Source organism: Botryllus schlosseri, chromosome 15, assembly GCF_051294905.1.
Source record: "Botryllus schlosseri isolate E-star chromosome 15, Bs_hap1, whole genome shotgun sequence".
In the NCBI taxonomy this organism is placed as follows: domain Eukaryota; kingdom Metazoa; phylum Chordata; class Ascidiacea; order Stolidobranchia; family Styelidae; genus Botryllus; species Botryllus schlosseri.
In genome coordinates, this window is record NC_137250.1 from 21990817 (window position 1) to 22017095 (window position 26279).

Here is a 26279-nt window from a genome sequence, read left to right on the forward strand (position 1 = left end):
TAAAATTTTGGAATTGAAAAAATAGTATTTACGGTGGCAAAATTTTTCATTATTTGTTATAGATCTACCGACCGTAAATACTATGGTTAGATGTCCTCAATTTTGAACATCAATAACATCGCTTCTACAGGTTCGAATTGAGCCAAATTGGTTCCGCATCATTTTTTCAGGCAACTTAACAATTTAACGGGGTAGTTTGTGAAATTTTAAAAAAAGGTTATTTTGAACAGCCCTAATATAAGGGTTAATTACAGGGTTAGGGTTATTGTGGCGGTTATAAAGTCGCATGCAATTAATTCCATCATGGGTGATATCTAAGGCGATTGTTTTCACCTAAAAAACGGAAGATTTTGACCTAAAAAAATCAAAATGTTGACATTTTTTTTTACCTCAAAAAAACTTATGTTTGACCAAATTTGACCTAACGTATGCAAATTAGGTGTTTCCCACATAACGTTAGAAATGTACTACTTATCTGCATTTCTAGCGGGAACTGTCTGTCCTCACGAAGTAGTTTGGCCCGAAAAAACTGACAAATTTTTACGTGAAAAAACTTTATTTTACCGAAATCTGCTCCCATGAAAAATTCCAGTAGTTACATCACGTATTATGGTAGAAACAATTGGCATTTGTTGTATTACAACGATAGACACTTTCCTGTAGCCTCGGGTAGAAAGCGTCTGTGCCTACTAAGTAGCTTGCCAAGAACGGAGAAAGAACGTTCAACAGCAGCAGTTGTTGGCTGGCAACACTGAAGTTGTGCGTACACTGCTAGTGACACACCGTGCTTTATTCTGACAATGGTGTCTACATCACAATTTTACATCATGCGCTTCTTGATATAAGAACCATGCAATGTCAACGCACTCTTGCTTCAGTTAGGACATTGCGGTCCGTTGAGCATAACACCATGTCAACCTATTTGTGTCATTTGAATGTTTATGATTCACAATGAGCAGACAATGGGCAGTCTGCAACAGTAGGCATATAAAGTAGGCTACAAGCTGTAAAATGTCAAATGATAAGTTCACCGACGGTGCAAAATCTACGATATAAACGAAATGCAGGTTGCAAAAAAATTTTGAATTTGTTAACAATTATGACATTTTTTGACTTAACGCTAAGATTTCGACTTATTTTGATATGTCAAAAAAATGCCCGATCTTTTGACTCCGATCTCACAGAAACTACAGCCTGCGTTTCATGCCTTACCCCGTGTCCGACGCGGTGGTCGCTATGAAAAGTCAGCCCGAGCGAACGCAGGCTTCTCTCGGCAAGGTCCAGGATTTGCTGCTGAGAAATTCTAACCTGAACAAGAATTCTAACGACCAACAGTTCCGACTGCAGCAAGCCGTCACAAGCACAGCCCAGGAAGTGTTGGATAAAGTCGCTGGTGAGTAGAGCCTCGTGCTGCACCCCGATGCATTTGCACGGTCACTTCGAAATCAGAGTTTCAAATAGGCAAATTCCAGCTTTCGTAATTAAATTAGAAGTAGAATTATAACTACAGGTACACAGTTTCTTCAAAAATAGATTTGAATCAGGAGTATAGCCACACACTTTTTTCTTCCAAATCAGACTAAAATTTGAAACTGTGCAGCTGTAATTCTAATTCTAGTCTAATTTGGATGAAACTTAGAACTACAGCTGCACAGTTTCTTACCAATTCGATTAGAATTATCGATGCATAGTTCTTTCCAAATTAGACTAGAATTAGAATTATAGCTACACAGTTTCTTGCGAATTCGATTAGAATTATGGCTGCATAATTCTATCCAATTTAGACTAGAATTAGAATTATAGCTGCGGTGTCTTGCGAATTCGATTAGAATTATAGCTGCACAGTCCGCACTAGCTCAGAATTAGAATTATGGCTGCATAATTCTATCCAAAGTAGACTAGAATTTGAATTATGGCTACACAGTTTCTTACGAATTCGATTAGAATTGGAATTATGGCTGCGTAGTTCTTTCCAAATTAGACTAGAATTAGAATTATAGCTGCACAGTTTCTTGCGAATTCGATTAGTATTAGAATTATAGCTGGATAGTTTCTTACAAATTCGATTAGAATCATAGCTGCACGGTCCGGATTAGCCCAGAATTAGAATTATAGCTCAGATTCTTACGAATTCGATCAGAATTAGAATTATAGCTGCACAGGATACTGAATATCACGCTTTGTGCCTCCTCAGAAAAAGTGGACAACGCAGTCACAGCCTTGGAGCTTCTAGAAGAGTCCACCTCATGTACCGAGGTCGTGGTCAAAGCCAAGGGACTCGTGAAAGACGCCAACATGTCCAAACACGTGAGTTCATTATTATCACGCTCTGATGCTATGGGCTCATCAACTTATTTAATGAGTTTAATCTTAAGAATGGATATGGAACATTAAAAAACTTATCGATATTATATTGATTGCTGTGAATTTTAATGAGATTATCGGCGAATACCTGATGGGGTCTGACGGAAAGATTGGTCAAGTATATTTGCAAATATGAACAGGCTCTCGGAGGTAAAGAAGTTCAATATATAACTGAATAGTATATTCATATCGAAATAACCGTATATTTTCGGTTGAAGCTCGTTAGGGGTAATCGTCAGCAACTGGTAGACAATTGGGTAGAACATTTCATATCAGCAATCGTATCACAAAATATTTATTAGAACACGCGCATCACGCTCGGAGAAAAGCTCACCCTTGACTGGTCCCCTGGAGCTTGATCTAGAAGAGGCAAAGGCCGTAAATTCTGTCATTGGCAAACATCTGTTGGATAAACCTGTATGCGCGAAACATAATCGAGATGACAAATTTCGTCTTGTCTGGAGAGGCCGTTCACGTCTTTATTTGAGTGCCTTGGAGTTGACTTTTATCAAAATACGTCAACCAAGCCTGTCTGTGTCTATAGAAGGGGTTCTTGTACCGTCTAAAAATAGTACATTGAACTTACGCGCTCTCTTCGCGCCTATTAATGAAAATTTCATGTTGGCGACATCATATTTTGTGATTCGATTGTTGATATACAATGTTCTGTACAATATTCGGGTTTATTTTAATATCGATATAATATTCGGTTGAATATAACGTTTGTTGCGTCATTGCTGTTCTACAGTACAGAATATATATCCTATCCTATGGAGCTTATATCTTTCAAACGTGTGTTATGTCTTTGATATTAGCTTGCGATCTCGGTTAGATGCAGCGATTGAAATGGCGGGCGTTTTACCAGAGCATACTTCGTCATATATTACCATATAGCTTTTAGCGTATTATATATCGGCATAAGTGCTGGGCAACCGATACGCTGTGCGAAAGGTTAGTAGCGATTTCGACGCTAATACGCCGAACCGACTTCCTTGTGAGATGCTATACCGGACTAGAGTTGGCTTGCAAGCTTTTCGAATTATATGAGCTTATTGTAGGTACAGAACTTCGATATACAATTGGGTAATGTGTTCATATTGAAATGAACCGAATATTTTTGGCTGACACTCGCCAGGGGTAATCGTCAGCAACTAGCAGTGAATTGGAGAGAACGTTGTATGTCAACAATCGTATCACAGAATATAAGCAACCCTCGTGGTTACCTTGTTGCGGTCGGATAGGGCCACTGTTGATGGCGCACCCTGTTCTAAGACCATGAACCTAAACTTATTGATACGAATACCACATCAATACTCCGCGAAATATAAAGAATTTGTGGATTTTTCGAGACCCGCGATTATTTACAATGGTCTTCACTGTAATCCGGCGATTTTTGCCTATACCGCCACTCTACCGGTGCCCGAATAGCTATGCGTCACAGCGCAGTCTTGTACCAGCCTCGCATAGGTCAAGTGGATCTCGTAATCTCGCCTTTTATACCACGATGCCATTGTCGGCTTCGACACGCGCCGCCGCGTTCCGATTGTGATTCGAGCTAGCCTGATACCGTAGTACCTCCCGACAAATGATAATATTTCTCGCAGCAGTAAATAGCTGTAGAGTTCGCGTAGCGCGATTTCGAAAATATGAATTTCGCAGATATCAGGTGGCGGTGATAGCGCCGTAGGCTACGCGCTGTGAATAGCTTGAGACGCAGATTGCTGATGCATTTGCAGGATAGATACGCAGTTATGAGCGGGCGTGTACGAAAATACAGCCACCGCCCGCGTTTCAGAATTCGACAAATATATAGTTCTAGCTGTGTAATTAGACTGTCAAGCCGAAATGCTGGTAATCAAATTCTAATCTAATATGTGAAATGCTTCTACGCTCTCACTTGAAACTGTATTCCAATATCTGCTTTTCCTGAAAATGCTACAGAACTGTATAGTGCAGTGGTTCCCAACGTGGGCGATATCGCCCCCCAGGGGGCGATTTGGCGATCTAGGGGGGCGAAAATGACGAAGGGGGCGACAGGGGGGCGAAAATGGACAAAGGGGGCGACGGGGGGCGAAAATAGCGAAGGGGGCGATAGGGGGGCGATGACGCGTAAAACGGCTGACCTTTTTTTTTTTTTTTTTTTTTTTTTTTTAGTCATCCACCTAGCAATGCGGAGCGAAAAAACGTTACTTTCAGCTCTGAGCGGTGAAAGATGACCTTTTTTTTTTTTTTTTTTTTAGTCAACCCGCCGGTGATTACAGTCTGTATGCCCAATTATCGGTGCACAAAATTTGGGGGGCGATGATCGGTGTTGACCTTGAAAAGGGGGCGATGGGTCGAAAAAGGTTGGGAACCACTGGTATAGTGCGAAACCAGCCAAGCTTGCTGCACAGACGTTCGCCATTCTCGCGCTTATGAATGAACTATGATAAAATAAAACTGTCGTTCCAATTCTAATCTAATTGTCAGCTTTTCTAGTTTAGATTAGAATTAAAATTACCGTATAGCTATACAGTTTTTTCCGAAGTAGATTAGAATTACCATTACCGAATTCGCAAAACTTGGGAAATTGAATTAACTTCAGTTCGTATCAAATCAGAGCGCGTTATCATGAACACGAGAATAGCAAATGTCAGTAAACCAAGATTGGCGCGTTTCGCACTATACAGTTTTGTAGCATTTCCAGAGGAGCCTGAAATTAGATTCGAATTGAAATTAGAGCGTAGAAAAATGTCACAAATAAGATTAGAATTAGATAACCGCTCACAGTAGACAACTAGAAGTCTGGTATACGCTGCTGTTGAAATCGCGTGGCTTCGCTACGTAATCGATTGGATAGCTCTTCCAATATCGGGCACTTTAGATTTGGAGTGGGTGCGGTATGATGACTTTAATGACACAATAACCGCCCTGTCTGGCGTGAGAAGGTGGATATTACTCGCCATAGATAACCGCCTTCACAGTTGCTCCCACACTGAGCACAAAGCCGATATTCTAAAGTTTTGCGAGTTTGCTTATCGCGGCCGTAACTAGATATAGAGCTCGCGGTGACGTAACCGCCTCCTGAGAAGTGTAACTGCAAGGCGTGTTTTGATTTTGGTGGCAGTCTAGTCTAGAGTTATCTCACGCGCGAGTGAGAATTCTGTTCCCGCCGGTACCATGTCGCACGTAAGAGGTAGGGATGATGCGCCGTGCATAGCTGGACAAGCTGGAAAGTTTTCTGTTTTTCCGAAAAAGATTAGAATCAGAATTATAGCGACACTTTTTGATTAGAATTAGAATTCTGAATTCCCAAAAACTTTAAACTTGAATCAAATTTCGAGTCGGCAAGAAACACAACAAATGACAAGGTTAGTTTGTATGTATTCAGAGGCCATTGTCACAAGCGGGAGAATCACAAATATATGTACAGCAATCTTGGTTCGTTTGGCACTACTGTATATATAGTTCTGCTGTAGCATTTTCTTGAAACCAAGAAATTATGATACATTTGAAATGAGCATTTGACAAATTAGATTATGTAATCATATTACCGGCATTCGCTCTAATTATTCATATTAGATATCTAGAATCATCTAGATTCCATAATTATATCGGTGTCCAAGTCTGGTATAATGAAATAGCTTTGATTCCAGTGCGATATCACTATTTGAGGCGAGATTTAGCCGAGAAGTGAGTATACGCATTTAGGGTTTAGTTAGAAGGGTTAGTTTCGTGGTCGTAAAATTACATGATAAAGTGTCGCATTCCCAAATGTCGGGCAGCCTTTGATATTACTATTAACTCTGTTATGGACGTAGCTTGTGGATATAGTTGGTTCACTACTACACCGTAGCGGTTTCTGCGGTTTTTAGAATAATTTCAGCGTTTCGAGGATGCCGGGATCTCACGAAATGATATTTCAATTTGTAACCTTGGTCTGGTCTATCATATGTGTAGTCGCAGTATAATTTATCGAAAACTGGATTTAACTGCAAGTGTGCCATGCTGGCGTTTTTAAATGCAGCCAATGACAGGGCAATCGCCGCATTAAAAATATCTTAGCCTCCCGAAACTTTATGCTGAGAAATTCGCGATTTCGTTGAATGTTCGTAACGAATTATAGATTTTTATTTGTTCTGTATGAAAGCCAAGGCAAATTATATCACGCCAAGCTGAGACTTTACTCACAGCGCCCTTTGTAAGTTCGCTCGCCAATATCGAGGTCAACAAATGTTTGACTGCGCGCCGCGTATCATAGAATGATTTTTTAATCGCGCCATTCATACGTCCGATTGCTTCCGATTGCTTCGCACATTCAAAGATTAGGTTTCATTTCGCAGCATTAGCCAAATCCTGCTTATCGCTGCCGTGATCAACGGCCATACAAATATTTTTCGTGATTGAACAGTTAACTGATTCGAACCATTCCGTTGGCAACGAAGCTACGCAATTTATGCGGCTGCTCTCCGTTGTTCAATAACGGTTTGATTCGACTTCGGTAAAACAACGTGTGTTGCGAAATACGCGCCAGATTTGGCGTAGCCCCGACTGTAGTCAGCTGTCAGCTTGCTAGCGTCAATACGGCCGCGTGTTGATTTCGGACTTGTTGAGAATTTTTGATAGTCGACGGTGTCTCTGTATTTGGATTGTTGCGTTCGGGGAAGCACCTAGAAATAGGTCGTTCGGTTCATTACGCGGAGAACATGATGGTTTGAACTAGTCAGTGTTTGCGCGCTGACCTTATGAGTGGTCAGTTTGTGTTCGCAATGTATTTTGCGTGATGTATTGTATATGCTCATTACGCTGGATCTATCGCGGGCAACTTCTCCCGTCGTCGGGACGGATATGGGAAAATGAAGTACTTGGCGGGCCGGATTACAGAATATATACAATATACATTGACCGCGTATTTATCAACCTACACAAGAAATAAATCGTATTTAATGTAAACTTTAAGATTGAAGCATAGAGACCAAAAACAGTATTTGACGAATTTATTAACAGTAGCTGTTGAAGTCATTATGACATCCGTGGTCGGTCGAAGTCGTCAACAAATTATTTGAACTCTGGCTGCATTCCGTATGTAGTAACCCTTTGTAAAGATTGCGTGTGAACATCAGTCAGATTGGAACGCGGCTTTTTCTTGTTGATGTTCATTAGGGTTGTTCAAAATATAATAATGGGCCTGGGCCTGAAAGAAGCTCGCAGGAAAGCCGCTAAGATTTGTCTAAATGCGTTTGAAAGTAGCCGTCAGCGAGTGGGCGGGGCATCGACGAAGTGGGCGGGCAAACAGAAGCTAATGATCTGGATTGGTTCAACCCGGAAATAATAAGCTACTGATTGGCTGAAAGACCGACTTTGTGAACACTGCTGGTAACGATCTCTGTGTGCTGTTGTGAAGTCGTTTCTGTTGCTGGCATAGCAGACGTGATACACCCGAACAGAGTAAATAGTTTCATGTCCATCTTTCTCAGGTTGGCAAACCTGGATTCATTCTGTGATGTGACGCATAGAATTTGTCAATACTTTCATAATAGAAACTCTCTGCGAGCCGTATGTTGCCCGTACCTGCTTTATATCATGCTTCGATGTCAAGGCGTCAAGTCTAGTGTCCGAGTGTCGCTCATTATGACGTCGTCGCAGTATGATGACCAAACCAGGTTTACAGCCTTCCGCAATGGAACATAGTATCGAAAGTATAATTTTCGTTGATAAAGTAACTCTTATTGGCAACTGGCAAGGGTCGTATAATTCCAGTACTAGATTCCACAAAGATACTACGCGTCACTGCGATCCCGCCGGTTTCGTTCCGTCGGCTGTCACCTTGTAGTGAAGAATCGCTTTATCGGGAAAGTCCGAATCCGACAACGCGGTGTCACGACGTATAGTAGGTTAATTTCGCGGCGTTGGACAAGGGAGAAATAGCTTGTCGATTCGACGGTAGATATTATTATGCATATGCAGACTTGGATGAGTAGAAAATTCTGGGTTTCTAACGAGACTGATAGAGCGAAATTGGTGAAATACTTCTATGCTCTCACTTTAATTTTAATCTAATTTCTGGTTTTTCCTGAAGATGCTATAACGGCACTCTTATAGTGCGAAACGAGCCAAACTCGCTGCACAGCAGGGGTGTCCGAAAATGACTATTTTTCTCAAATTGTACTGGCTACTTGATAAAATTGTTAGGTTACCTAATTTAAGCCTACGCAACAAGTTTGGTTCAATTCCAGCCAGTAGCCGCATTGCTACAGGAGAAAAAAGTTTCTATTTATTACATAAAATTAAATACTCAAAAATTTCTGTTCACTCCATGAAAGTGTTAGGTTGTCTATAGAAACGATGCTCCCAAAATCTGGTTCAATTCCAACCAGTGGAAGCGGAGTTATTGCCGTCGAAAAACTCGGATTATCAATAAAATAGTATTTACGGTGACCAATTCTTTACTTGTAGTTGTGCCCACCGTAAATGCTATTTCGTATCAAATCCAAATTTTTCGAGGGCAATAACTCCGTTTCCACTGATTGGAGTTGAGCCAATGCGGCTACTGGTTGAAATTGAACCAAATTTGGTATGTAGCCTTGAATTAGGTAACCTAACAATTTTATCAAGTAGCCAGTAGAATTTGAGAAAAAAAAGTCATGTTTGAACACCCCAACTAATTACGCAACTAGCATTACCTTGTCTGATTCTCACCGGTGATGCATGCGGTCTCGCAATCGTTAAGTATTTTTTCCTACCGCATCGCGTTACATGCTAAAAATGTCTGGTGTCTGTCTGGTCACAAGTGTCATATTAAAATTTCCGTTGCTAAATGCAGTTAGATTGCAGTGCTCGCGTGAATGGAATACGACGGTCAACAGATCGAAACCGTCACGACGGGTTAAGACGCGGTACGGCTGTGTACTGAAGGTTCCGGTATCTGTAATTCGATCCCGAAATATGCGACATCGTAGCGGAGTTACATGACACACAAACACACTTATACAAACCATCAATCTGGTTAGTTGACAGTAAACCAGCTACTGCTTTTTACCAGCTCTTGGTCTATAGCTCTAGTTGCGGATTTTGAAATGTGAGTACCTCTAGTTCTAATCGCGTATTTAAAAAATGTCGAACAGCTAGAACGCACGTGTCGTCGTTTGGCGCGAATCTTGATACCGGCGTTCTGTTGTGCGATGTTCTTCCAGCCATCGCTGCCCCAGAGTCATCACTACAAACACCGGTGTAGCCAGGGGTGGGTTTTGGGGTCGAAACCCCGCCCATTTCAAACTTGTGCTGATGTTCATGTCGGAAACATCCGAATCCGAGAAAATCAAAATGAATGAGTTGCTGTGAAATTGAATCTATAGCTGGTCGCGGATTTTTAAAGGTCGTTAGTTCGAGTTCGGTGACCAGTGAACTCGGCCCATTGAACTCGGCCCATGACGAACTCGGCCCATGGTGAACTCGGCCTTCGGTGACTTTGTTAATAAAAAATATTATGAACGTTGGAAACTGTATTAATTATTGAATGTTTAATTTATATAAATGTTGGATTGGTGGTGGTGGACATGTCGTATGAATTTTATTCCCACTGGGGGGCGGTATCGAATGTCGGACGTTCGAAATGTTATATTCGGCACATGGAGCTGTGTAAGTATAGATAACTAACCTACGGAGGTTAGTTATCTATAGTGTAAGTGAGAAGTGTGTAACGTTGATCAAGACTGTAGAACGTCAATGATCAGAATCTAGACGGAAAAACCTAATCGCACGTGGTGAATTCGGTGTATACCACGATTAGGGTTTGAGGGTCTTATGTTTAGGGATATTAGGGTTGGGGGAGGAATAGGGTTAGAGGGGGATATTAGGGTTGGGGAAGAGGGGTATTAGGGTTGGGAAATAGCAATATCAGGGTTGGAGGGGCTTATGGTTGAGTTATGGTTCGGGTAGGGGTCAGGGTATCCCAAGATTAGGGTTGGAGGTGTGGGACATTCGGGTTGGGGAAGGGTTAGGATTGGAGGGGGATATTAGGGTTGGGGAGAGATATATATTAGGGTTGGGGAAGAGGGATATTAGGGTTAGGGAATAAGGATATTAGGGTTGGCGGGGCTTAGGATTGGGTTATGGTTCGGGTAGGGGTCAGGGTAACCCAAGATTAGGGTTGGATGTGTGGGACATTCAGGTTAGGGGAGGGTTAGGATTGGAGTGGGATATTAGGGTTGGGGCGTTGGGGGAGAGAGATATTAGGATTGGGGAAGAGGGATATTAGGGTTAGAGGTGGGGGATATTAGCGTTGGGAGAGGAGAGGGGGATATTCGGGTCGGATATGGATTAGCGTTACGGTTGGGATCATATCCCCCAACCCTAATCTTGGGATACACCGATTTTACCATCTGCAATGTGGTTTTTCCGTTTGAGAGTCTGATCCTTGAGGTTCTGCACTCTTCATCAACATTACACAGCTCCATGTGCCTAATATAACATTATCATACGTCCGACATACGATACCGCCCCCCAGTGGGAATAAAATCCATACGACATGTCCAACACCACCAATTCACTATTAATAATTATTAATTAATACAATTCCCAACGTTTATAATCATTTTTATTAACAAATTCACCATAGGCGGAGTTAACCGAAGGCGGAGTTAACCGAAGGCCGAGTTCACTGGTAATCTCTAGTTCTAGTTGCGCATTTCGAAATCCAGTAGTTTGTACGTAATTGTACAGGTCTGAACACAAACTATCATTTTCAGTTCTTCAGTTGTAATTATGATATCATTTATCCGAGCCAGTAAACCTTGTTAGTGGCTGATCAGCATCCCTCTGCTAGTTCACGCCGGCCACATCTTTCTAATCCCGTGATGCACCGCCTAACTGTATGTCGAAACGCACAATAACACGATCGCGTCAATGTTAACAACAGTCGCGTATTTCCGTCAATATCTCGTGGGTCATGACCGCCATCTCATCACACAGCCAAAGTAGATTGCATGTTTAATCGAATGTCAGTAATGTGTATACAAGGTGTGTGGTTCTCATTTCCAGTCAGATACTAAGATATTAGCTACAGTCGGAGATTAGCCAGCGGTTAAAGCACAGTGAATGAGAATGCTTGAGAAAAGCTTGAGAAAATGCGTTTCTTCTGTGGATCATTCAGTTCGTATAGTTATATAGTTATAGGTATAGTTAATGATGCCATAAACGTGTAATTGTACAAATGTACATTTACGACCAAGTTACATCATCAATGCTTCGCAAGTGCGTCGTGTACGAAACGTTCATTACATATTACCTTAATGAAACGCGGTTGAAAGCTTGACACTTCATGTATAATTGCGTACATCGTTACCATGTGACCCATTCCTTCGATAAATCCGTCACATTCAATTCTTAAAAACGATGTCTGTGGAGCGTCGAGTTCATATAGCACAATTATGCCATAAATGTATAAACGTACTATTGTGCGTACATGTCCGCTGTATAGTTCAGTTACCTCATCAATACTACGTGATTTCGTGTATCAAACGATAATATATTACCATGATAATGATACTTAGCTTCAAGCTTGACACTGTATGCATAATTGTACAATTGTAAATTTGTAGGAGTTCACTTCGAACTCTCCGTAACGCGTTATGGATTAAGCGAAATAATCCAGAGGTCGATTAGGTTGAATATTTCATGAAACGGGAATTCATACAGTTTCGGGCCGTGTGGTGCTTATCTTGGAAATTGTTTTTGCTTTATAAGATAGCGGTTGCTTAGAAACGTGATTTGCCAATATGCCGCCGGAAAAGGATGTCTTTTCATTGTTTCACATGTTCGCGGATTACGTGTGTGAGGTGCGTTCAACGTGTTTGGTAGCAAAGCACGCGTTTATATTGCACTATATAGCAGCGGAACCTAAATTTTCAAAAAAATTTTGCCTGCTGAATACTTTGCAATTGTTTTGATATTTCGCGACGATATAATTATCAGAGAATGCTAAAATGCAATTGATTCGCCGAATAACTGGTAATGCAGCTGTAGCATAATTAGGGGTTACCATACGTCCTTCTTTTTCAAGAAATATCCTCCTTTTTAGCTTGCAATACCAATAAAGACGACGAATTACGCTAAACGTGGGCCGAATTAACGAGAGACGGGTATTTTCGGGAGTCGAGTCAGAAAAATGACCTTATTTTAGTCGCCACAATGACATCAGCGGTGTAAATTTGAAAATCACCCGAGTTATCTCGTCCGCTATAGTAACTTTTGCGGCCCGTGAAATTTGTCCTCCTTTACGGTTCTCAAAATTTGGTAACCCTAGCATAACACATGATTTGAGATGTCACAAGAGACAACCTAAAACATGCCGAATTATTCAATAATATAGCTTAACTAAAGGCTGATGATTGCGGATAATGCTTACAGGATAAACAATTGATTAAAAGCATTTGGCAAAGTTTAATGCAACAAGATTTTGATATTTATTTAATATTTTAGGCTTTTAAATATAATTTTTAATCTTTCTCGTATTTTTTCTAGTACTGCATAATAGTATGCCTATAATGCTAAAACATTCACCAACCAAAGACTGCTATTAAATCAGGCATTACACGCGACAAAACTTTATCATCGAATTGCAATTATGAAATAAATATTCTCATTTTCGAGTTTCGACCCTTCTAAACAGCTGTATTTGATCCATAGATCCTTAGATCCTGATTTTAAAAGTTTCATATCTCAAGCATTAATGAATTTTGCAAACTCAAACTCAATTTGCCTCATCTCTTTCAGCTACTGTCGGATATCTACGGGCTGGGAATGGACATGACGGCGGGAGATCACAGCAGTTTGAAATTGAAACTTACCGAGCTGGCGCGAGACATGGACGCCGTGGTCCAGCAGCATGTGAAGGTGTGTCTGTCGGGAATGAAATATAGTTGTCAATACGAAACCCCGATATTTTACGTCGTCATTGCACAGAGCCCTGACTCGGCCTATACCGCCCGAGTCGGACAGCTAAAAAATTTTCGAATTTTTCAAATTAGGTTAGAGCTGGAATTACAGCTACACAGTTTTTACCAATTAGATTATAGTTCCGAATTCGCAGAAACTACCGTGGATAACAAGAATATTTTCAGATTTTACAAATTATATTAAAATTAGAATTATAGCTACACAATTTCCTTTCCTAATTAGATTAGAATTAGAATTATGGCTACAAAATATTCTTTCCAAATTAGATTAGAACTAGAAGCTACACAATTTTCTTTCCAAATTAGACTAGAATTAGAATTACAGCTACACAGTATCCTTTCCAAATTAGACTAGAATTAGAATTGTTGCTGCGCAATTTTCTTTCCAAATTAGACTAGAATTAGTTCTAATAAGCAAAATGAATGTTATCGTGATTACTTTTCCAATGTGATCGTAATCGTAATCGACTACTTCCTGATTTTGCTGTAATCGTAATCGTAATGGCGTGATTCAGAAGTAATCGTAATCGCAATCGATTGCATTCATGAAGTAATCACCCCATGTCTGGTCTACACTAGTCCGAGTGTGCAGTCTTGGCACCGAGACACTCGTAAAGCAACCTTTAACAGGAGAGTCGGCGACATCGCGTATTTATTCCTATACGATGGTTGTTGTTTTTCAGAACACTGTCAACGCGATGACCAAGAGCGCGGAATCGCAATGCCCGCACATTTTCCAGGTAAGTAACACGGTCGCTCACATTTCAGCATACGACACAGTGACTTCATAACCGCAAAATTATCTTATACTTGCTTCATGAAATAACGAAATCAATTAAAGCTTATTGGTTCGCCGATCATATCGAATCGATATCGCACTTCCGAAGAAATATCGTTAACGGCCATGATAGGTGAACGGGAGTCAAGAGAACTGTAATCTGTGACGGCTAGACTTTAAATATTGATCTATTTCTGGTAGCATTTACGGGTGTCAAGACGCATCCTTCCCAGTATATTTCATGTCCATAACGGGTGTTCAAAAATGACTGTTTCTCTCAAATTGTACTGGTTACTTGATAAAATTCCAAATTTGGTTCAATTCCGACCAGTAGCCGCGTTGCTACAAGAGAATAAGTTTTTTTTAATAATATTATAAAAATAAATAGAAAAAATTTCAAAATTCACTGTACACCCCATGAAATTGTTAGGTTGTATATAGAAACGATGCTCACCAAGTCTGTCTCAATTCCAACCAGTGGAAGCGGAGTTATTGCAGTCGAAAAATTTGGATTTTAACAAAATAGTATTTACGGTGGCCAGGTTACTGTTTTATTCGAATCCAAATTTCTCGACTACAATAACTCCACTTCTACTGGTTAGGAATTGGGCCAGATTTGGCGAGTATCGTTTCAATAGACAACCTAACAATTTCATGGGGTGAACAGAAAATTTTGTAAAAAATTTATTCAATTTTAATATAATAATAAAAGAAACTTTCTTCTCTTGTAGCAATGCCGCTACTGATTGGAATGGAACCAAGGCTGTTGAATTAAACGCCCCGAGGTTTTGGAAATGTGCCGTCAGCTAGACGCCATATCTTTTATAAATCGGCTCGAAAAATCCCATATCTGTCGGGGACTAATTGATACCCCGAACATCGGTATGCTCGTCTGTTCGTATGGCGCATGTGGTTATTGGAATATGTTTTTCAGGATATTAGCCGGGACGTGGGAGAAAAGGCCGCCGCGAAGAGCCAGTTTCCGAAGGACTTTGTCGAGACTAGGGTCGTACCAGAAGCCAGCAAAGAAATCGTCAATAAAATCAGGTACGAGATATTGAGCTAGAGTCACATCAGATCTATGATGTTTTTGATCTTCTGTGTTTCGTTTAGGACTGTTTTCGTTCATCATAGCTGTAAATAATGAAGTAATTTTACGTTTTTTAATTGCCTTGAACAATAGCCCATTCGAACCTGAGATTCCATTGGAACAATTTTTTTGGCAAACCTGCTTATTTTTACACATTAGGTTTTAAAAAGTCGAAATAGTTTGGGAATAAGTTTGCGTCAGTGACATCGTCATAAGAACCGCACGCAATGGCGAATAATAACATACAATTAAAATAAAAGTTATGCCAAGTTATTCCAAAACTACATTTTATTCTTCAATACCCAAATTGTAAAGGGTATGTGATTATGTCTAAAAACCTGTTTAAGCTCCTCGTTATCAATTTAGGGGTTAGCCTATTCATTATTTACATCACTTTCGTTAACTCTCTTAACGATACGATTTCCCTTTCATTTTAAGATCTAGCTTGCAAGGTGTGTGGCATTTGCGAATCGGTGCCATTGCTTGTCCATTAGGCCTGTTAAAAAATTATTTTCCTTCAGATTTCACTAGCTACTTCATAATATTGTTTGGTTGGTTAAAAAAAAACGCTGCACACCAACTTTGGCTCAATCCCAACCAGTAGAAGCGAGATTCTTGCAGTAGAAAATTTTGAATTTACAATTGAAAAATAAAGCAATAAAATTTCAAAATCTTTGTGTCGACCCCATTAAATTGTTAGGCTGTCAGTAGGGATGATGAATGTCAATTTTGGCTCTATTCCAACCACTAGAAGCGAAGTTACAGCAGTAGAAAAATTTCTAATTCCATGATTTTATAATAAATAATTAAGAGTTAGTCACCGTAAATACTATTTTATTCAAATGTAAATTTTTCTCCTGCAATAACTTGGCTTCTAGTGGTTGGAATTGAGCCAAATTTGGCGTGCAGCATCTCTACTGATAGCTTAACAATTTTATGGGGTCGACAGGAAAATTTTGAAATTTAATTTTTTTTATTTTTTAATGATAAATTCAAAACTTTCTACTGCAAGAATCTCGCTTCTACTGGTTGGAATTGAGCCAAAGTTTGTGTGCAGAGTGTTTTTAACCCACCGAACAATTTTATCAAGTAGCCAGTGAAATCTGACGGAAAAGTTTAGTTTTTTTTAACAGTCCTACAGTGTTCGTGCTTACAAATTGTCTTACGCGCATGTTAACTTTTGTCACAGCGAGCTTAACCTGGCCGTCGCCACTCTGATATCGGACAAAGTCGCAGACACCCTGTTGACCGCCTTGTCCCAGTGCAATACAACCCTGGTAGGTTTTCGTACCGATCGTAAAACGTTTACACCGTATATTATTTCCACCATGTGACGTAACAGCGTGGGTTAAATGGATATCGGGTGCAATCTGGGTTCTCGCACTTAGGTGCGTTTCGAAATGTCCGCTGTATGACGGAATGAATTTGTAGTTATTTCACTTTTCACCATCTCATTTTGGAAATGTTACTTGGAAACTTCCGAAATTCCAGCTTCTCATAAAAGATGATTCACGGCGGAAAACATGTCGGCGCCTCTCCGATACACCCCCCTATCCAACAAACAAGTCTTTCCAATGGCACCAATAAATGTTTCCCATGATAGTGTCAAAATCTTAACGTCAAAATAAATTGTTTTGTTTTGTGGGTGGGGGATATTAGGGTTGAGGCCTTGAGGGATGACAGATATTAGGGTTTTGGGTGAGGGACGTTGTGGTTCGGTTGGTGATGGGATTAGCGACATTCGTGTTGGGCGTGAGGGATATTAGGGCTAGGGTGATTTTATCACCAAACTAACCCTAACGTCCCCCAACCCTGATATCTGTCATCCTCCAATCCTACTATTTCTCACCCGCAACCCTACTATTGGTATACCCAAACCATAACCGTAACCCGCCTCCAACCCTAGTATCCCCCATCCGTACTCACAACCCCAATCCCAGCACGAAAAACAATATATTTTGACGTCTATAAATTTTGACATGTTCATGGGAAACATTTATTGGTGTCATTGTGAACACTTTTTGATGTGAGGGGAGGGGGGTGGGGTATATCAAAGATGGAAGAAGCGCCAACATTTGTGGATTTGCGGGGTCACTGGTCAGTAACGAGGTTGTACCAATTTTTCGGAGTACTCTAGAAGATCATTTTAAGACTGCCTCTTCAGTTTTTGAGCAAATCTACTTGGAAATCGCTACAACGACTTATAGGCTACTTGGGTTAAAATTTACGACATTGCTTCTGCTTGAGCACCAACGATGACTAATTTCACCACCTCTGGATATGGTGGAATTAATCCATATATATTCATCCGGAGCCTACGATAACGTATCGTTGGCCACAGTTTATCGTTTCACGATTTCATACTTGAAATGTAACAATATTTCAAAACCTGCGATTGTCTCAAACAAAATAGGTATCGGAGGAAAATAATTCAGGATCTCATCACTAAGTGCAACACACCATCTATCCTAACGAACCGATCTGTCTGGTGATGTGTTAGCGTATTTTCCAAGCATTTCACAGCAGCGTGACTCGAACAACATGCAACACAGTATCCTGCAGTCCCGAAAACGTAATCTTTTATAGATTAAACGCAGTATATGGTCGCCGCCTTACGCAAATACTTAAAATTGCGTTGGACCGTTCCTGTAGGCCTGGATAGGTTGCGTTGTTTTCAATTGTCGACTGTTTATCCTTGAGTGAGGTGTCGTGACACTTCTGAATCGTACGCGACTCATATCCGATTTTATGTACCGGTACAGTCATAGCTGCTGATATGATGCCGTATATGAGTTCGGTTGTGCAAGCACTCTCGGTATAGGTTTTCACAGGGTGGTTTTAATTGTGATTGGCAGTTAATAATGGTTTGAGCGTGTTTTTTGCGATTGATGTTCAATGGAATGGAGGTATAAGAATTAGCAAGTGTCAATTGTTCAGGGCCGGTTTACAGAACTGCCGCGGAATTTGTCTAAAAAAAGCTCAACTCGCCACAACCCTATGCTCAGATATCGGGATTTTCAGGGATCGCCGCGAAAAGTGACCATTTTTGTAGTCAAGTTACCAGCGATCAGAGTCAGCTGTATAAATTCTTCGTTCAGATGTCCTCATTTTCGGATCTGAAAATATGCGAGACGATAGATATTCGTCGAGCTTGACAAGGGGGCGATCAGTAGAAATAAGTTGGGAACCACTGATGAGAGATCATTACATAACAAACCAGGCAGAGTATGCATCTGGAAGTCAAGGTTATTAGTCGTCTTTTTTGCCCTTTGACATCAGCTATGACTGATAATTGCTCAGTACGCAATAATAATCTGGTAAATGCGATATAGTGAAGACCAGTGTTCAACATGCTTGAAAGTGGCTTGTTTATATTGCTACCTTTGCTCAACTTCCTTAAATTGGTCAGTCTCAAGTTTTAAAATGTAAACGACGCGATGCTGGTTTAGATTCCGACGATAGCTTTGCTGGTTTCACCGTGTATCTCGATCGTTTTTCGTGGTAGCAATACAAGCACTGGCATGGTATACGTGACGGCTGTTGGCTGCGTGGGCGCTAGAGATGCACCGGATTTTGGATTTTGTCCCGATGTAAACCCGGAAATTTTTCTGAAATAGGATTGGATCCGGAATCATATTTCGCCCTAGTGTCAGAAAGAGTTTGGGCGACTAGAAAAATATTTTTTTCTCCAAATTAGATCATAATCAAAATCACAGCTGCGCATTTTTAAAATTAGACTAGAACTAGACTTATGGCTGTACAGTTTTTCCGAATTATATTAGAATTCGAATAACTGAATTTGCGCAAATTGTAAAGTTAATCGAGTGCGGTTCGTATCATATCAGAGCTCCTTGTCATAAGCACGAGAATGGCAAATGTCTGCGCGCCAGGCTTGGCTGGTTTTGCGCTGTACAGTGTACAGTTCTGTAGCATTTCCTGAATAACCAGAAATTATATCAGAATTTAATTTAGTTTAATTTAATTTACAAATTAGTCTGGAATTGGTCAGTCATCCAAGTCAGGTGTAAATCGGCTTGAACTGTATATGGGAAATCCAAAAGCTCCAGATTTCTTTTGGCCGGAATAAGATTACGACCGTTGCGTTGGGTTGAGCTATACTCGGGAAGACTTCATCGATACGCATAAGCTGAATGACTGATATCTCAATCGATATATCATTGCTTATGCATGAAGTTTGCTAGACCTGCTGCTGTTAGATAACTCGAAACTGAATTACGCCAAACCGTTTTGGTCCCGACAATAGAACTTTGCGAAGGTTCCGCCATTGTGGCGATGCTGCAATTACAGCAATGAGTCAGCGCTGACATAGCTAATGACGTAAGAAACTATATTGCAAGAGGCTAGCATTCTGTAAGGTCTGAGATTCGAAATTGTAGCGTCTTATCTAATATTCATGTGATAGCCATGCTGGAGACGGACTAGAGCGCCCATGGTTTGAGTTTCAAGATGTTTCGAGGCTATATTCAGTGATATAAGTGAAGCTGACGCACTGTACTGTATAGATATAGTTAACCAGCCTAAAAGCGCCCAAATCAGTGTGTCATTTTAGCGGTTTTTTTATAGAAGTAAGGAATTTTGAAGATGTGATTAGCTTAGAGATTTGACTAGTTGATCGAATCACTTTTTGATTCAAATAGTTTTGGATTGAGGATTGTAGACTAGCTTGTACTATGCCATACGCCTATACCCACCGATGTTTTGGATTTAGTATCAAACTTCGTCCAAAGCAGACTCAGACAATTAGATAATTCTAGTTGTATAATTACACTAATTAGAGGAAAATGCCGATATTCTAATTCTAATCTAATTTATAGTTTTCCTGAAAACACTGCAGCAGAACTGTATAGTGTGAAACGAACCAAGCTTGTTGTACTGTACATTCATTCGCCATTCTCGAGCTTATTAGAATGAGATCTGATTTGATACAAACTGAACGTAATTGAATCTCCGAGTTTTCGCGAATTCAGTAATTCTAATTCTAGTCTACCGGTAATTTGACTCAAAATCATTGTGGCTAATTGTAGAGTAATCTGAAGAAAAAATTGTACTGCCATAATTCAATTGAAATCTGATTTAGAAAGGCTGATAATTTTCTAGTTGTTAAAGTCTGGTCGAGGTGATAATGACACCGTTACCCGCGTCGGCTTATTCAAAATTGAAATTCACATCATTTTTCCCTTTATTCTGGCAATGCATCGCGTTACGGATTTCATTTGATGCTTTTCAAATTGATTATACCGGCCACAGCGATCCAACGGAAGAGCGATCTACCGTACAAAACACGTTCCGTTCCGGTTTTCCTATTAAATATAATGATATGACTAGACCCGTTTCCAGCACAACGCACATTGGCAGAATGTAGAGACACTTCCTCGTGGAGTATTTATGCTTTATGGCGGACCTTCGGTGCGGGATTGCCTCTAGTTTATAGCGCGTTGTTGGCAGGTGAAATCGTGATGAATAATATATATCTGGCTCATTCGATTGGTCTGTATTTAGGGTAACGACTTATCCAGAAAGAGACTCTTTGAGGCATACAGAACTTCGATATGCTATTGCATAGTAGATTCATATTGATATGAACCCGGTTATTTTCGGCTGACACTCGTCAGGGGTAATCGTCAGCAACTATTAGAGAATTGAAAAGGTCATTGTATATCAACAATCATTGTATAACTACGATTGTTCATATACAATGTTCTTTTCAGTTATTTACTAGTTGATGATGTATTGTTGCTAAACAATGATCGTTGATGTAGATTGTTCTTTTCAATTCTCTACTAGTTGTTGGCGATTTTCCCTGACGAGTGTCAGCCTGAAATATTCGGGTTTATTTCAATATGGATATACTAATCAATTTTTCAAAAAGGCTCAGATCGGTTAGAAAACTACGAGGGACTTCAACTTTTGTCCCGATAAGGAGCTGAAACTATGTATAGTGCAGAATTATCTCCATATACGAGTATAGTTTATGTGCCTAACGATAGAGCGAAGTTCGTTTATAGTTAAGCTACCTGATGTACAGCACGATATGCAGCTACTACAATGCTCACGATGTTGATCAGTGCATACGCATTTACGCAATGTATATCACCAATGTTTTATATACCAACTCTACGCCGATGCATCATTTAGTGAAGCGACATTGATGTGTGATAGCTCCTGGCAATGGGTTACAGCAGCCTGGTCACGTGACGCGTGACAAGTTTCTTTTAGATTGGTAGCCAAATCTGTTCTAGTGTTTATTGATACACGATGGGGTTGTTCTTCAGTCGCTTTCTGGGATTTATATTTGGGAGTTCGCAGCAATCTTCCGAGGCTCATTTTCGAGTAAGTATGCTTGCGAATGAGGGTAATGAATGTGTACAAAACGTACAGAGAGTATGGTTCCTAAACTTGTGACATTGAATATCTTTGTTTTCTGTTTTGTTTATGATCGGTAGATTATATCGTACATATACCGAAGTCGCTGCTGATTGGTTCGTCTATAACCCCTCCGACTACCGACTACGACTAGGGCTGAGAACCTGAGTGATTCGATTCTGAATCTAGGTTAGGCTCACTCTTTACGACGTCACAACAGTATGGATGACGTGGAAAATTGAAATACATGTATGTACATTGTACAAGTACATTAGGGCTGTTCAAAAAAAACTTTTCCTTCGGATTTCACTGGCTACTTGATAAAATTGTTTGGTTAGTTAAAAAAACGCTGCACACCATATTTGGCTCCATTCCAACCAGTAGAAGCAAGATTCGTGCAGTGGAAAGTTTTGAATTTGTCATTAAATAACAAAATTTCAAAATTTTTCTGCCGACCCCATAAAATTGTTAGTCTGTCAGAAGAGATGATGTACACCAAATATGGCTCATTCCAACCACTAGAAGCGAAGTTATTGCAGTCGAAAAATTTCTAATTCCTTGATTTTATAATAAATAATTAAAGAGTTAGCCACCGTAAATACCAATTTATTCAAATCCCATTTTTTCTACTGCAATAACTTCGCTTCAAAATTAGTATTGAAGTTGAAACTATAATTCTCGTTGATGAATTAGCTCTCATTGGCGAGTAGCGTATATTTTAAGTACATGAAACAATCATCTCTCACTACACGACTCGAATCATTAAAATTATTACTCGGATTAAAACACTCGAATCATTGTGGCTAGCGCTGCTAGAGCTAGTAACAACATTCATTGGTACGATGTACGCATAAGATTTTCTTTACATGACTGATGACATACTGCTGAAATCCTGCATACAATTGCTTATTGGGTAAACATCCGTGTTTAACCGTACTCTGCTTATGGACGACCGCTATATGTTAGTTATTGGGAATAGTCATCGTATGCGACTCAATGCTCCGTTCGATAAGCCAGATAATCGATCTACTTTCTTTGGGTGGCTTTGACGCATTTACCTCAGTGACTTGATATTTGTAATGATTGTTTATGATCGAAAGTGACAAGTAATTGCGGTACTGTAGACCAGGGATGCTCAACTATGTTTTAACGAAGATTAAGTTACCGAAGTTATAAAATTTGAGTTGGTCCGTTATAAAACTCAGAGAATCGTTCAATTTACAGTCGTAATACGGTATGACTAGACACAAAATCGGGATTTGGACAACTTGATAATTCTAGGTGTCTAATTAGATAATTAGAGCAAAATGGTGGTTTATCTAACTCTAATTTAATTTGTGATTCCTGTACTCTCATTTTAATTCTAATCTAATTTTTTGTTTCCCTGTAAATGCTACGGTAGAACCGTACAGTGTGAAACGAACCAAGCTTGCTGTATAGACATTTGCCATTCTCGTGCTTATGATTTGATATGAACTGAACTGAACCGTGTCCAAGTTTTCACAAATTCAGAAATTCCAATTCTACTCTAGTTTGAAAAAAAAACATGTGTAGCCTTAAGTAGCCATAATATTAGTTAAATTTGGAAAAGCTGAATATTTTTTAATTGTCCGAGTCCGAGTTTAAATCGGGTAAAGCGCTATTAGCAAAAGCAATAAGCGAAGTGCATTTATCGTTCTGTCAGTCGCAGCTAGTGGGAGATTGGGTTCTAAAGTCGTGAGAGTCGAAGGCCGTGGTGAAGGTTTTCACTGATTATACTGACGCGAAATCAATTCTTTACAAAGATCATGTTTGAAAACGCTGACTCGCAGCTGTAAATAGACACAAGACGACTATAGTGCATTTGGTTTTGTAAAGAAAATCAAGTACATACTGAAACAGTGAAACAGATAAGGTCCGGATTCAACGATGAAAAGGTCCGCCAGTTCAGCGGCCTTGCTACAGTTAAATTCAGTAGGTTATGGCTTACAAACGATCCGGCACGTAGCTGGAATAAATTGATCTTATACCGGAAGCCTATGAGGCCGGAATTCGCATCGGCAATCTGGAATTTCTTGCGTGATGACATCATAGGGGGAAATGGGACTGAAATTTTAACGCGTGATTTATTGACAAGTCTCGCGAGAAAGATAAAGGGAGAAAACCGGAGGTTATTTGATTCGGTAATCCAACTTTCAATTACACACTCCTTCTAAATTCAAGGCGTGGAGTTACACAGCATATTTCGTCCAATTTATGTGTTGTTGTTGGTATGAAATGTTTCACCACATTGTACATTGAAACACACAATGTTGGCTAACACTTGAGATTAGACGAGATGAAGTGTTCAACTTCACAGTCTTGAATTTAGTATGACACACCACATTATACACTGAAACATACAATATTGACCAACACATAAAACTGGACGAAATGTGTCGTTCAATTCCACGCCTTGGTGTACCGGCCTCAAAACCAGTCCGGTCTTATTGACAGTTTATACTAATACAGCGGGTGCGATAATATGAAATCGATATCACACTTTGAAATAATATCAGTATCGGCCTTTAGAGGTACAAAAATGTCGGCAATTTTCGTGTTGTCACAACACGGTAGTACAGGGTCTGAGAACTATAGTCTGGGTAAAGGTGCTGTTGTTTTCGGTTTTATCGATATCGACTGAAAAATTCGATGTCGGATGGCTTCTAGTGTATAGTCGGATCCGTGTTAAAGCGGGTTTATGGACGTTGTTTGCTGTGCTGGCAATGTTTGGTGATATTTGTAACGTGGGTGTTACGCCGCTACTGCTGTCACATCTGGCTCCCTATTGTGCGCCGAGCTGACAGCGCTGGTGACGGCACACATTGAGTTACTTCAGCAGACTTCCTTCCTGCGTGCCGTCATCAGGCTAAGTTTCCATTGCTTTTGCTACGCAATTGCTCGTTATGACGGCGGAAACGCAGCGCTCGCAGTGAATGCTGGGCCTACGCGAAGGCTCGAGGTGGATTGAGACCGACTGTCGACGGCGAAAGGGTTATTTGGCTTACAGAAATAGCGCAGTGTTGGATAAACTGCTTTTCGAAGGAAAATGCTCCGGTGGCACCAATTTGGTGTGGTTTTTGCAACAAAGCCGCTTCTAACTGTCAGGGTTGGGCAAAAAAACAGTACCTTGAGTTCTTCGATTCGTAATCGAAACTTAGGCTTCGAGGATAGAATTGACGTATCATTAATTACGACGTAATAAGAGTATGAATGACGTAGAAAGTTCAAATATGTACCTTATGCCAGTTGCACATAACGTTAAAGATAATTTGTTATTTTTCAACGTGCCTATTTCACTGCACTTTGTGACAATGCTGTCTATTCTTCACGACTTCACGGATATGACGTTTCCAATAAAGTACGTAGCTTTGTACTATACATATACAATATACATGTTTCGTATGCTGCGCTCCAATCGAAGTTTACAGCCTTTCAGTGGAAAATAGTATCGAAGGTATAATTCTCGTTGATAAGTCAACTCTTTGTGGCAATTAGCTTACCGTTTCAGTACTTGAAACGATAATCTCCCACTACTCAATACTCCAGAGTGCCCAATGCCGACTAACTGTATAGTGTATATGTGTAGCAATACTAGTGCCTACACCATCGACAAAATCGCTGTGACAGCGTCGACCCTAATCATTGCAATCGATACACGAACATTTATCGAAGGTTCTCTATGAACACTAACTTCTGACTTCACCGCAATGCTAATTTGAAGCAAATATACCGTTTTCGTCTCATCAAGCGTAGATAACTCTGCTGCTGCGCGGGAATAATAGGCCCGAAGCCAAGCAGGTAGCCGCTGTGACGGCAGTTAGTCAATCGTGATATGTCGTGCGATGTTCTCAAACTATTACGTCACAAAGTCTCTCTTGGCAATGGGTCGAATTATTTTGGCTGCGATTGTGACACATTTGGTTGAAATTCGAGGAATTTTGATCTGCGGTGTTACGATTACTGGAAAAATGCTAGTTATTTCACAAAAAACCTTCACAGAGTAGAACCTACCAAGGTTCATTGCAAACGCGAGCCTCCGAATCTATCAAGGTTGGCATGCCGAATACGAACTCGAACCGAACGTTTGCATCGTTTCTAGTACAGTCCGTTTAAATACACAAACCCCAGTTTACGGGGATTTGACATTATAAGTGTTATGCGCAATGATTCGAGGACTCGGTGACATTTCCGGGAAGTCGGTATCAACTCATAGCATTGTCAGAGTGCAATGAAATAGGCATATGGTCGAGAAAATACCAAATTATCTTGAATGTCGCGAATAATTGGCACTATTTTCACTGGCCGCATATTTGAACTGTCTTAGGACGTGCTCGAATACAAGACTCGACCCCAAAAACCCGCCCGTGGCTATGCCACTGTTAGTGGTGAACCAGCGTTAACTATGAGTTAGAAATGGCAGCAAGAACATCAATGCATCACACAACGGAGCAGCGGTATCACGATTCACGCCAACGAATGCACGTGCTTTCGGCAACCAGTTTTTATTAAATGCTCAACTAGAACTGGAACTGCTGCCTTTTCGAAATAAGCAACCAGAACTACTAAAAATAACAGTAATTACCGGTAGTTGATCGTCAGCTATCTAAGTTGGTTCAGAATTCAAATCACTTGGTCACTCGATTTTGCCTATCCCTGGACATAATATGCAGTCCACCACACAGAGTATTACTTGTAGATTACTTCGATA

At 40.3% G+C, this 26279-nt stretch overlaps 1 protein-coding gene across 7 annotated transcripts in view; it reads left to right on the forward strand.

Moving 5' to 3' along the window:
• Nucleotides 1-26279, forward strand: part of LOC145458130 (F-actin-uncapping protein LRRC16A-like) — a 76394-nt gene that overhangs the window by 24989 nt on the left and 25126 nt on the right. For all 7 annotated transcript variants that reach the window (XM_080336468.1, XM_080336470.1, XM_080336473.1 and 4 more), the window contains 6 exons: nucleotides 1185-1393; nucleotides 2195-2307; nucleotides 13117-13236; nucleotides 13982-14038; nucleotides 15011-15123; nucleotides 16356-16443. In XM_080336468.1, the coding sequence (XP_080192594.1) occupies nucleotides 1185-1393; nucleotides 2195-2307; nucleotides 13117-13236; nucleotides 13982-14038; nucleotides 15011-15123; nucleotides 16356-16443 (700 nt within the window). The remainder of the gene's footprint in view (nucleotides 1-1184; nucleotides 1394-2194; nucleotides 2308-13116; nucleotides 13237-13981; nucleotides 14039-15010; nucleotides 15124-16355; nucleotides 16444-26279) is intronic.